The sequence below is a fragment of the Pantherophis guttatus genome, chromosome 6 (genome assembly GCF_059756535.1).
Source record: "Pantherophis guttatus breed Tessera chromosome 6, ASM5975653v1, whole genome shotgun sequence".
In the NCBI taxonomy this organism is placed as follows: Eukaryota; Metazoa; Chordata; class Lepidosauria; order Squamata; family Colubridae; genus Pantherophis; species Pantherophis guttatus.
In genome coordinates this window covers 58553976-58566552 of record NC_142068.1, presented here as the reverse complement: position 1 = coordinate 58566552, position 12577 = coordinate 58553976, and the positions used below count along the sequence as shown (strand labels likewise).

The 12577-nt window shown below is 33.2% G+C and overlaps 1 protein-coding gene across 6 annotated transcripts in view; it reads right to left on the bottom strand.

The window, feature by feature from the left end:
* Nucleotides 1-12577, bottom strand: part of PLEKHA1 (pleckstrin homology domain containing A1) — a 41589-nt gene that overhangs the window by 10657 nt on the left and 18355 nt on the right. For 5 of the 6 annotated variants that reach the window (XM_034436381.3, XM_034436382.3, XM_034436379.3 and 2 more), the window contains exons 4-9: nucleotides 11308-11353; nucleotides 10609-10706; nucleotides 9788-9919; nucleotides 8947-9087; nucleotides 7247-7315; nucleotides 395-459 (exon numbers count right to left, since the gene is read on the bottom strand). In XM_034436381.3, coding sequence (XP_034292272.1) covers nucleotides 395-459; nucleotides 7247-7315; nucleotides 8947-9087; nucleotides 9788-9919; nucleotides 10609-10706; nucleotides 11308-11353 — 551 coding nt within the window. The remainder of the gene's footprint in view (nucleotides 1-394; nucleotides 460-7246; nucleotides 7316-8946; nucleotides 9088-9787; nucleotides 9920-10608; nucleotides 10707-11307; nucleotides 11354-12577) is intronic. The other variant, XM_034436383.2, reaches the window with a different exon arrangement.

Genomic DNA, 12577 nt, shown 5'->3' with positions numbered 1-12577 from the left:
CATTGAATGTCATTTGCCATTTTGATACTCACTCCATTAATTTGCAGACATCCTTTTGAGCTCTTGGTAGTCTTTACTACTCTGAAAAATTTAATATCATCAGCAAATTTGGTTCCTCTACTAGTTAGACTTAATTCCAGACAATTTTAAATGTGTTAAAAAGCATCAGTCCTTTCAAGTCATGTTCAAGGTGACTATTTCTCTGCAGTTTTTTTGAAAAGCACTCCTTGGAAATGAGTTGCTTTTGTCTTCTGATTTTTTAAAAACTGCCCAATCTAATCATATTATTACTTGATCATAAAGCAAATTAAATGCATTAAATGATGATGAGAAATAGAATGACCAGGGTTTCTTACTACAATTACATATGATTTGATACCTTTACAATTCTCACCTTTGTTTACATTCTTGGACTTTGTGAACTTCTTTCAGTGGTATAATCCGAAGAGGCTCCTTATCCTGAAAAATTAGAATCATTAAAATTTTAGCAAGTAAATACTAAAAATATGTGTTGTACAAACCTGTTTTGAAGGGAAAAAAGCCGAATAGAAAATTTATTGACAAAATAAAAGCTATATGGACACATTTTCTACGTGAGTTTGGTTAACAGAAATAACCCAGTTTCTTCCATTCCAGGTTGATTCCCTAGAGAAAGGAGGAGCCCAGAAAGAATTGAATTAGCCAGTTAATATCTTAAGAAAAGGAGACTGAACAGTTTATTTCAGTATTCCACAATTAACATTCTGTAAAAATAATACAGGTAGTCCTTATTTAGTGACTGCAATTGCGGACCAACAACTTAATTTTAAACAAAGCAATTCTTAAGTTAAAAAAAAAAGTGACAGCAATTGTGCTTTTGATTTTACTTCAGCTTGACTCCAAAGTGGTAAGTAAGCCCAAACGGCAAGAAAAGTTTCTGGAACTTGACTCATAAGAAACTGCGTAAAAGAGTAAACCTTATAGCCCTTTTTCTCCACTACTCTGGCTTTGGAATGCTCACCCTGGTGCTGGTATAATTAGCAAGAAGACAATGTTTCTTAATGTTTTTCCTCACCCTCCCAAAGTCATCCAACATTCTTTTATCATGCTGCCTCTTCCTTGAGCTGAAAATCCTTCCTGCTGAAATCCCAAGCAGCATTTTCAGCCCCTGAATGAGACACTTGTGCATGGCCTACAAAAGGCCTCCCAAGGAATTCCCTACCCACCTAAGGCAACCTGTGCTCCTCACCTTACCTATGCTGCCTCCCTGCTCAGAAGCTAAAACTCTAGCTTAGATTTTGGCTCCTTCTCATCTCTAGATGGTTGAAAGAGCTGCCTGCCAAAGAACGTCAAGTCTCTTTCCTGCACATTACTCCACCCTGAAGTTCAGGTCGCCTGTTCTTGCACTCCTACACAAAGGTGCAGAGGGAACATCTTTGGTGGGGTGCAAGAACAGACCTCTGATCTTCAGGATCTGAGCTCTGTTTCTCTATCCCACTAGAGGAGTTTAGTTCCCCTCAGCAGGAAACTCTTTCAGCCAGCCCCCAGAAACCTCCTCATGGGGAATCCTCTTAGCAGATGGAGGCAGCATCTTATAATCTTCCTTCCAGTTCCCCCATTGACTTTCTGGGAAGACAGCAAAGATTGCAAATGGCAATCACAATCACACGATCACAGGGTGCTTTACAACCTATCATAAGTATGAACATGACTATGGGCGGGGGAGGTATGGTGCTACATTTTATGACAGACTGAACTGCTTTACAAGCCATCAAGCACCTTTTCCAAGGCCACTGAAACTTCAAACCAATGTTAAACAATGGGTGGCTATGTACAGGACTACCTATAGTGAAAAACTGATTAGGATGTCGTCGATTTCAGGCAGTAGCTGAATGGCAGGGAGTATTCTAACCAACTAATTAAGGTCAAAAGAGCAGAACTTGTGGCTTGCAATTTTTAGGGACATGCTGCACTCTGGAAGAAAGCAACTCAGGAAAAGTTTACTTATTTAGGCAATCTCTCTGCTCTGACAGAAAAAAGGGGGGGAGGTCAAAATTACTTTTTCATTACTGTCACAACTGCAAATGGATGCTATCTATGGCAGTTACTAAACAATGTATCATGGTTACCAAGTGGTATTACACTATAATCATCTTTGTCCTTCTTTATTGCTTTATAGATAATATAGTAATGTTTTATTGGAAATTACTTACATTCACCAAAATTAGATACCTACTATTGCAAAACTTTGCTTACATTAAAAGACCTTTTAAAATAATCTAGTTATACTGGTAGTACACATATTAAAAACATATTGAGGCACTCAAATGTAGTAAAATAATACTCCAAGGAGCTTGTTTAATACAGTAATCTAATTCAGCCATAAAACTAAACTAGGTTGATTGATAATTGCTTGAGTACTTGCATGTTTCCTTTCATTTCAAGTATCTTTTATTTATTTCTTTATTATGTACAAAACTGAAATGTAACTAAGCAGAACTAAGATTCGAAGCAGGAGACCTGAAGAACACTTCAAATATCATTTCAGGTATACCTTCAGGATATAAGTTCCCACTTTACAGCACTAAAAAAGAACACATGAACATATTTGAAAACATAATAATTTGTGATAGAATAAAAGACTGCATAAATGTATTAATTTTTATATTGTTTTCTTTCATGTAATATGGTTCAGAAGGTATGTATTGATTTTTTTTCTCAAACTGGCAAACTATAATCTTTCAAAACCTTTTCTGGGCGCCATCATGTGGTTGCTGTAAGGAAAGCAAGTGCACACTGTTAACTCCAAATGAAGTTAACACTTCAGATACATTTCATATTTCAAGAGCAAATCTGTTCATCTGTTCTTTCACATATTAACTGCCAGAAATGTGACTACAATTACATCTTCAGAAATAGTAAGTAGTGGCATTTATTTATTTTTCTTTTATCATAATGCTTCACTCTGATCAAGATCCTGCTGGATGAAATTCTGTTGTGTTGTGTTTTAGTATAAAAATTTCAGAAATGGAATACTTCTTGATGTTCTGTTGGTTATTAAAAAGTATATGCAACTTGACAGTTTTGAACATCTTCACTGAAATCCCTTATACTTTCTTAGGAATAAATATTTGCAGGATTGTTTCCAAGTACACTTAATACCGGTAATTATTATTGATAATTCATTCTGTAGCCCATTGACATTATAGTCCAGTAGTATCATATATAGGAAGAATTAATCACCTGTGAAATTTCTTAATTTTCATACTTTTTTCATGCATCCTGTTTAAACAACAAAGAACGCTTAAGAGCTAGCAGCAAATCTGAATCTAGTACCTCTCATACAAGATTCAAGGTGTCAGCTCTTCATTGGAGTCTAGACAGGAAACCAAAACCATAAGTATTCATATTACTTTCATTGTAAGAATTTTGCAAGTATGAAAGCATTTCCCTGCCCCCTTGCTTTTATTTTCCAGAGAACTAGAAGGGTTCCTTCAGAGACCTTGTTCACCTTTACTCCTCCTGTGGTCTGAGATACTGATACTTCTTATCAGACTGTTCTCTAGGCTTTAGCTCTTCCTCCTTCCACGGTTATTCTCACAGCCCATAACACAAGGTGACGAGGAAATCATTTTAAAATAACTGACATTTATTCTTGACATATTTATAATTTATTAAATATTTTCAATTATTTTTCTAAAATAATGCTTAGCAACATAAACATATAAGCTTTTGCTTGTTAAAAATTTGCCTGTTAAGAGTTTTAGACACACTCTATGTAGATAAAGAACAAATTAAAATGTTATCATTAGCTTATTTCTTTCAATAGTGAGTGTACATATGCAGTACTTGATATTTGGAGAATATTTTTTCCCACATGGAAGGGTATGCAAATTGCTTTGCATGATCCCATCTATATCCAAGCATTTTCTGGAATATACTGGTAATAACATAATAAAGACTTCTAAATCTCAGGAGATTATAATCCGCAAGATAACTCATATATGGTCAGCAAATTTCATAAAGCAAAACATAATTCCTGACATTAAGTTAAAAGCAATCTGAGAGTTTATTTTAAAAAATGAAGCTGAGCACCTGTATGCAATGGGCAGTGAAATCAACGAAGAAAGTAAAATAGCATTTTCAGGGAAAGTTCAATGTTGTAAACATATTTAATTTAATGTATTTGGTTTAAATAAAATTTTAGAGTCTTAAAATTGTTTTTCCCAAAGAACAATGCAAAAGGCTTGAGGGCAGAGTAGGGCAGTCCATGATTTGCCCACTATGTCCTTACAATCTTCAGCAGAAAGGGTTAGCATGCTTGTGCATATGGGGGCACCATTATCCATTATAATAGTAGCAATAATACAATTCCCACAATACAGCCAAAATTATATTTTACTAAAATGGAATAGCCCATATATTCTAGAGTTGGATCTCTTGTTATAGTTGCAGATTGTACCGCTGCTGAAGCACAAATGTCAGTTCCGATGCATTAATGCATAAAGACAAAAGACAAGAACTTCAAGGAATCAGCTGTAACACCCCCACAACAGAAGCAGAGAGACACAATTTGATCCACCTTGATATTATGGTGCTGGATATTCTCTTACCAATGGTGGATGAGACACAATCTGAATCATGAAACCCCCTTTCTGAGATGCTCCTTAATTATTAGCCAACTTAGGCCATTCTTCCACCTTCAGGTGACAAAATGAAGGTTGAAATATGTTCCCCCTTGATAGAAAGAAAGGGTCAATTGTAAGATTACTGAATCAGAGCTCCAACCCTGCTGAAAAACCATTACATTCTGAGAGCCTATAAGGAGAAGTCAATGAAGTGTCCCCTTCAAAAAATTGATGAGTTGATTTTGTTTTGTATTTTATTTTCATTGATAAAACATAATAAATACATAACATAACATAAAAAAAAGGTGAGTTGATGCAACCACGGAGGAATAACTAGGAATACTCTGCAATGACTAAAAGGCATGTTCCTACTTTAAAATCTCAAACTCTCTCGCTGTCATTTCTTCAGGCAAACTTTATGCCACTATTGAATAATATTCATTCGCTCAGGCAGAAAACTTCTCCTCCTGTTATACTTCCCTATCTCCCACATAGTTCTGATACTGCAGACATTTTTTTTGTTTTTTTGTTATAATGCTGGATTTTTCTCACCCTAAATATCTAAACAGAGGGTAGGATGAATAAGAATAATTTTAGAAATCTATTTTTAAAAGTATCAATTCCTCATCAGGGCCTGAAGCATGTTTCAAAGGAGAACTGTAAAACAGGTCCTTTTTCTGTTGTAAGGACAATTATGCAAAGCTAATCTACAAACTCTTAGCCACTGGAGATAATAGGAAGACCAACCTACATGACAAAGCTATCTACACTGAAAAAAAACTGATTATTTCTCATCTAAAGCAGGGGTTCCCAACCCCCGATCCATGGGGCTGGCACCGCACCGTGACATGCCAGAAACCAGCCTGAGCAAACAAGCAAAGCCCCATCCACAGGATGCAGGCAGCATGCGAAACCACACAGCTCCAGTCTGCAGAAAAACCTTTCTCCTCAGAACTGGTCCCTGGTGCCCAAAAGGTCGGGGGCCGCTGGTCTAGGGGTACCTATTTATACTCTATCAAGAAATCTTCTAAAAATAGAAACACTAGTCTACAAATAATTATTAGACCTTTATTGCTACTTATGTCTTTTAAGAATAAAGCTGATCAAGACCAAGTAAAGTTCAAACAGAAACTAAAAGGATAAAACAGCAACAATAAAAAAAAACCAGCCATGTTAACAAGTGTACATTTTTCATGCTTAACTTTACAAACTGTCATCATCAATAGTTACAAGATAAATTATGTTTGGGAATATTTTTCTATTTTTCTATTTAAAATATAAATAATATAATACAATATACAGAATATTCAAGAATAAATATAAGCCATGAGTGAATCAAAAAGTATATAATTCTCTGTTCAGTTATAAATCAACATGACATACAACATTGTTTAGAAAGTATACTAAAATATATTATTAATATCAAAAAGATTAAATCTACTTTTTTCTTATTTGAAAATGTTTCAATGTTTTAAATTAACAAGAGTGGTTGTCTATAATACGAAAAAACTAGAGATAAAGAGAATGGCATTTTTCTAATATTCTAATTTATTGTCTTTTAAAACTGCATTCCATCTATTTTTAAGAAAACCACCACTATAAACCATCCTTACTATTTCTGGTTCCATTATCTCTGGTAGGTAAATATAGATCAGGATTTATTATCTGCTGTAAAGGATTTCATATAATTACAGTTTTGGTGTGTGTTTCTGTTTGGAGGAGAACTTCCTTTTGAAGGTTTTTTTTTTTTTGGTATATTTTACATATGTGCAATATAAGGAACAGTCTTCTAGATATGGCGATACATAAAATGTTATGTTCACCACGTGACAAAGATTCAGGAGAGATCTGGGCAAACATTAACACACATCTAAGAATTCTTCTGTTGTTTGGGGATTAGGCAGAAAGTATACGGTTCAGAGAAAAGCATTAAAAAAGCAAATGAAAAGGTATTTGCCCTAAAAGGCTAAAGGATAAATTGGGCTCTAAAATGAAAGTAATCCAGTTGCTGAAATTTCTGTTACTTAATATCTGTTTCTTTTAATATATCTTCCTGACTTTATTTTCTCAAAGTTGCTCATTCTGTTTTAATTATCCATTGGCACCCTTGAAATAATGAAAAGTATCTGTATAATACAATTCTAAAAATTGGCATTGTGTTTAGACTAGGATAGATAAATATAACAACTGCTTTTAATTATTCATCTTTAATTCAAAATGAAATCAATGTGCATAACAGAAAAAGAAATAAAGTACATACATTATCTCTATGTGTTTAGTTATTAAAAATTCATGTTTTCCCCCAGTTTATATTTTCGAAACATGACTTATTCACTACTAAATACTTATTCAGAGCACTAGGTTATGTATGGAAAGTGATAATCGTATTATTAATTCCACATTAAAACTGTCAGTAGCATCATTATATTGGAATCTAACTATTGCTCCATTCACTATACATTAGAATGTCCACCAAGTAAAGGCAATGGATACAAAGGCAATTATGTTCTAAATTCTGTTTCTAAAAACTTATTTTTTTATCAAAATAATGGAAACAAAGCAATTATGCATTAACACATTTGGTCAAAATATTTCTTCTGAAGTTTTGCTTAATCAAATGGATATAAATGGATACCTACCAGTTCTGATTTAAAATAGCCAATTGAGTTTTCATCAAGCTGGAAATACCTTCTTTTCCAATTCTTCATCTATGTATACAAACAAAAATGTAGTAACTTAAATATATTTTAAAGAAACATGTTATTTTTTATTTATTCATTGTTTATTCATTGAGTTTTAGGCTTTCTATCAAGACTACATATTGTTTTTCTCATATTCATATTCTATGCAATATTCAGGTCTAATTTCTTAAATCAGAAACATTTTTCTGATTCAATGTGAGTATAAGCAATGATGTTCTCACTGGGCTCAGAAACTGCATAAATTTATAGTATTCATTAGATAAAAATGGTTCTAAATGGGCAGGAAAAGCTGAATGTCCAATATGCAACAAGAGCAACCAGAAAAAAGATAGCAATTCATTCTTTAGTTGATTGCAAGTTCTTTACAACTTGCCCTCCTCCACAAGAGGAGAAAAACCAAAACAAATTGTTTGTTGAATCAACACCCAAAATTCCCCAGCCAGTATGGCCATTGCTAAGAATCCGAAGAGTGGAATGCTAGAGTCCCCAAGATTGGGAAACAGTGGCCGATCAGTTCAGTGTTCAGACAGGAAAGACGTCTTCATATTCAGTAACAGAGATAACAGTAACTGGTCATCTGCAGCAGCTGTTGCTAGTACTTTCAAGTACTTTTTTAGGCTCCAATTTGGCATCAAATAGAAGTAAAATTGAGGACTTCTTTATATTATAGGTACTCCTCAACTACAATTGAGCCCAAAATTTATGCTGTTTAGTGAGAAATTTAAGTGAGTTTTACTGCATTTTATGACTTTTCTTGCCACAGTTGTTAAGTGAATCACTGAAGTTGTTGCATTAGTAACATGGTTGTGAATCTGGCTTCTTCATTAACTTTGCTTGTCAGAAGGTTGCAAAAGGGGATCAAATGACCCCAGGACACTGCAACAGTCATAAATATGAGCCAGTTGTCAAGAATTCAAATGTAAATCGCATGACTATAGGGATGCTGCAATGGTCATAAGTGTGAAAAATGGCCATAAATCACTTTTTTCAATGCCACTGTAACTTTGAACAGTCAGTAAAAGAACTGTTGTAAGTCAAGGACTACTTGTACACTATTGTCAAAATTCTTAACGTGGCAAAGTTTCCATACAGGAATTACATTATATTATACACAAAAATTCATGATGCATACTGCTGTACACTATGCAGTTCCACATTTGGTTAGTGAATGATAATATGCTGATAATATGTATTAAAAATTCATTATAGAGATAATTTCAAGTGGATTATCTATGGTCCTATTTTCACATTCAGTACATATTACAATAAGCAGTTCTGTTATCGAACTAGAGTATTGTTCACATGCCTGATGAAGTAGAATATGAGTTGAATCAATATCAATATTAGAAATACCTGAAACAAAGTCTTGAATTTGAAAAAGCCACTGCAGGTAAACAACTTAGTTGAAATAATTCTAAGAACCTTTCTTCGAGAACAGTTGCCAAAACACATGTAGCTAATAGTACCAAATAGTGTACTATTTTTTTTCTCTTCTTTTCTGAACCTTTTACCTCCAACAAACATTCTTTCTTTAGTGTTTTGGGGAATCTGTTCTGCATGGGTTAAAAAACAACACCTTTGCATTATATATTGCATAACATATTTTATTAACCTCAAAAAGTCCTCTATCTGCTTACCACTGCTCCCTGTTTAACACAATAGCCTGCTTTGATAACTGGATTGTCTGGAGGATACTTAGTAGTAAAGTATGGAAGATGGCTTTGGGACCGTTTCAAGTAGCTTTTATCAGTTTCACCACATTCATTTTTCTCTTCTTTCTAGAAAAAGTAAACAACATAATTTAGAATAAATATGGTTTTGCTTCCATATCTAGACAGAATCAGTTTTATACAGCTATGATCCTTTCATCCATGTTTTACATCAAATAAGTGGTATAAAAAATTATTTTCACTAGAAATGTACATTGAAAAGCAAACAAAACATTTTAAAGATATTGGGGACAATTACATCCTTGGTACACCCTAAATATAGAGATCAACTATTTCACGTTCCTTGGAGGCATCATCACAAAATTTAATAAACAACCTTCAAAAACTGCTTTTTAAATTCTAACTTATCACACAAGTAAGTGAGCTTTATGAGTTCCACAAAGACCCAGAAAATAATATAGCTACAAATCAAAGAATCTTATGTGCAACCATAGATATACAGTAAGTTTCACACTGACTAGAAAAGCTGAAGAACAAGCACAATTCAGTCAGCTTCCTCTTTTCACTGAAGGCAGCATATTATAAGCTAAAGGAGTTGGCAAAAATGGGCAAACTAAAACTTTCTATCTAAGAACTGCTTTTATTTTTTCTTCTAATATGAAAATTAAGAGGTATCTTAACTGCTGCAAACATCTGGCAATGAGGTATCTTGACAATTTTCCCCCCTTTTCAGGTTCAGTTTATTCAACATAATAAGAAGGACAACATCCCAATAATATATCTATTATCTTGGAACTGGTATTATTACCTGAGTAGGAGTGATTATGGGAACACCACCAACAATTTCTGTTCTGTAAGACATTTGTTTTCTTATTCCCAAATTTTCAGAATGACGCAATGCATTATCAGTATGACACAATGAGTCAGCCTGCTTTGGTACCTGAAAATAGAACATTATAAAAATACTGGACTGAAGTGTATCTTCTAAATCAGGCTCTCTCAGAATTTGACTATTCTTGTCTATTTTTAATTATTCACAAGTAAGAGAAATGAGGCAAATGTTCATCATTTCCGATATCCCTTTTGGATCTCTTTCTTAAGACATGGCTAAATTATTTACTTTCCTATGTTTTAAATGTTGCTCTAAAAAAGCATGTACATAGCTAAATATTTTAATATTGTGAGGTTACGTAATAACTTAGCTGAGCTGTAAAATCTTAAATCTTCTCCTACTGATTATTTTTAAGATTTCATTCTACCAGGATGAGGCAGACTTCAAGAAATATTTTTTAAAAAAATGGTGCAGAAACATAGTGCGGAAACAATAGTGAAGAAAGTTACTTATAAATATATACCACTGCTCAGAAAAAAGTAGATTTGATAATGAGTATTTTGAGAGTGGTACAGCTTTTTGCAAATGGGCAAGTTCCCACAGCAGCCAGTTATTTTGAGTGCCCATGACATGTTCTCAAAATGTCAAGTGCCCCCTCCTGCCCTAGAGTGGTTGGAAACACCTATTTTAATCTGCCAAAATAATATAACCTTGAAATACTAATGAAAGTTCTTATAATTGCCCCATTTTAATGAGACCCTATGCAGAATAACCTAGAATTCAAAATGATCACTTACTGTGATTTTGGTAGCTTTGTTCAGGACATTTACCCATTCAACTAAGTCTTGCTGATCATTGGCTTGTAAAAAGTATTTCCTCATTCCTGCATTCATGACTTTGGAGAGAAAAAAATTATATAGACAGATTAAAAATTTAACATGTGCTTGTGTGAAAAATAAAGACATTTTTACTTTGTTTGTCTAGACAAAGACTCAAATGTCGGGAATTATAATTTTTGATATTAGTACATATACTGCAAATTCATGAAGATATTTTTGTTTAGATTTTTTTTAGTCCCCCTGATGTCTAATATACTAATACTGTATACAATTTATTAAAATAATTACCAAATTGTACTTTAAGACTGATTTTTTCAAAAACCAAGAAAATAAATCCAAAAAAGCAAGCCAAAATTATGCCATGACAAGCAGAATTCAAAATCAAAGCTTGTAAAATAAAAAGATTGTTGTTATTTCTTATATATACCATTGGCAACTACAATTTTTTATTATGGGATCAGCGGAATCATCCTTTTCAATATTTGATCTATAAAATGCTGGATTTTAATTTTTTAAAAAAAATATTGTTCTCTGTGGTTAGAAAGAAAACATAGAATACACTGGTATTCAAAAATGTCAATGTTTTAAAATGTAAAAGCTTATTTCCATACCAAAAATTATTTATGGTGCATAATTTAAAGCCTTTTTAAAACTTACCAAAACAGAATTCTGCCTTTGGCCTCAGTTTAGTTGCATCACTTACCTAACAAAGTGAAAACACTGGCATTATATTGTGTAGCACGTATAAATACTATATATTTTAATATAAGTTTATATATTGTAATATGTAGATAAATCAAGCACACTGCTGTTCATGTGGATCTATGAAATGAAGCAGTGAACTGATGCAAAAACAGCAATTTTTATCTTTGTTTTATGTTCCCTCACATTCTACCACTAATACATACTTTCTGAAAAGTTAACCATGTGTGTGAGTTGGGCAGCCATATAAATTTGTTGAATAAACCTCTATAAAGTGTTAAGTTTACAGACAGCAAACTATTCTGTATGTACATAAATTTCCTATTGAAAATATATCATGTTCAACTTCCTTCTATGTACCTAATGTAATCTCTGAGTTCCTGAATGTTATTGAACTGTAATTCACAGCATTCCTTGCACTTGGTCATACTATTTGGGACTATTGAGAGTTATCATTTAGCTGTGTCAAGGATTCTGCATCCCTATTAGCTATTCAGAGCCCTGAGGAAAAATTGATTGTGAATAAAGTACCCTATAATAAAAGCACCTCTCACTCTTTCTCTAAATGTGCACAGAGCAATATCTTGTTTTTGAACTTTCCAGGAGCTCATTCATTACTTATTGCCCTCTCATCTCATCTCATTTTTCCAATTGTAACTTGCATTTGTGATCTTATATTTGCTGATCACTTTCATCATTGGTCACCCCACCTCTTCTTTGAGATGGAAAGAGAATAAATAACATGGTACTCTTGTTTGTTTAAAAGATTTGTATGGCCACTCATCTCAAACCATAACTGCTTTATCTTCTGAATTTTTTTTTTGCAACATATTCCTTTTTTTCTTCTGAAGTAAAAGTGTGATGCACAGTAGTACCAATTCCTCCGCACCTTATCTATTTTACATATTTCATACTTAGCAATTCATTGCTATTTATCATATCCATTTAATAAAAAATCTAGTTTTCTGGAAATACTCATAGATTCCAATAATGGACACATTTTATCACAGAATTGTTCAGTGACATAGAGGAACGAATACCTGAATTTAACTTCTTAATAAAATTGGAGCTAAACAGAGGCTATTGACATTACAATAAGCAAAAGGATATTTTATTATCTGATGTTACTATATAAGCTTTATTTATCATGGACAAATTAAAAAAAGCTTGAAATACGAATTACTACATAATACCAGAAAAATGATATAGTCAATTAATCCAGAAC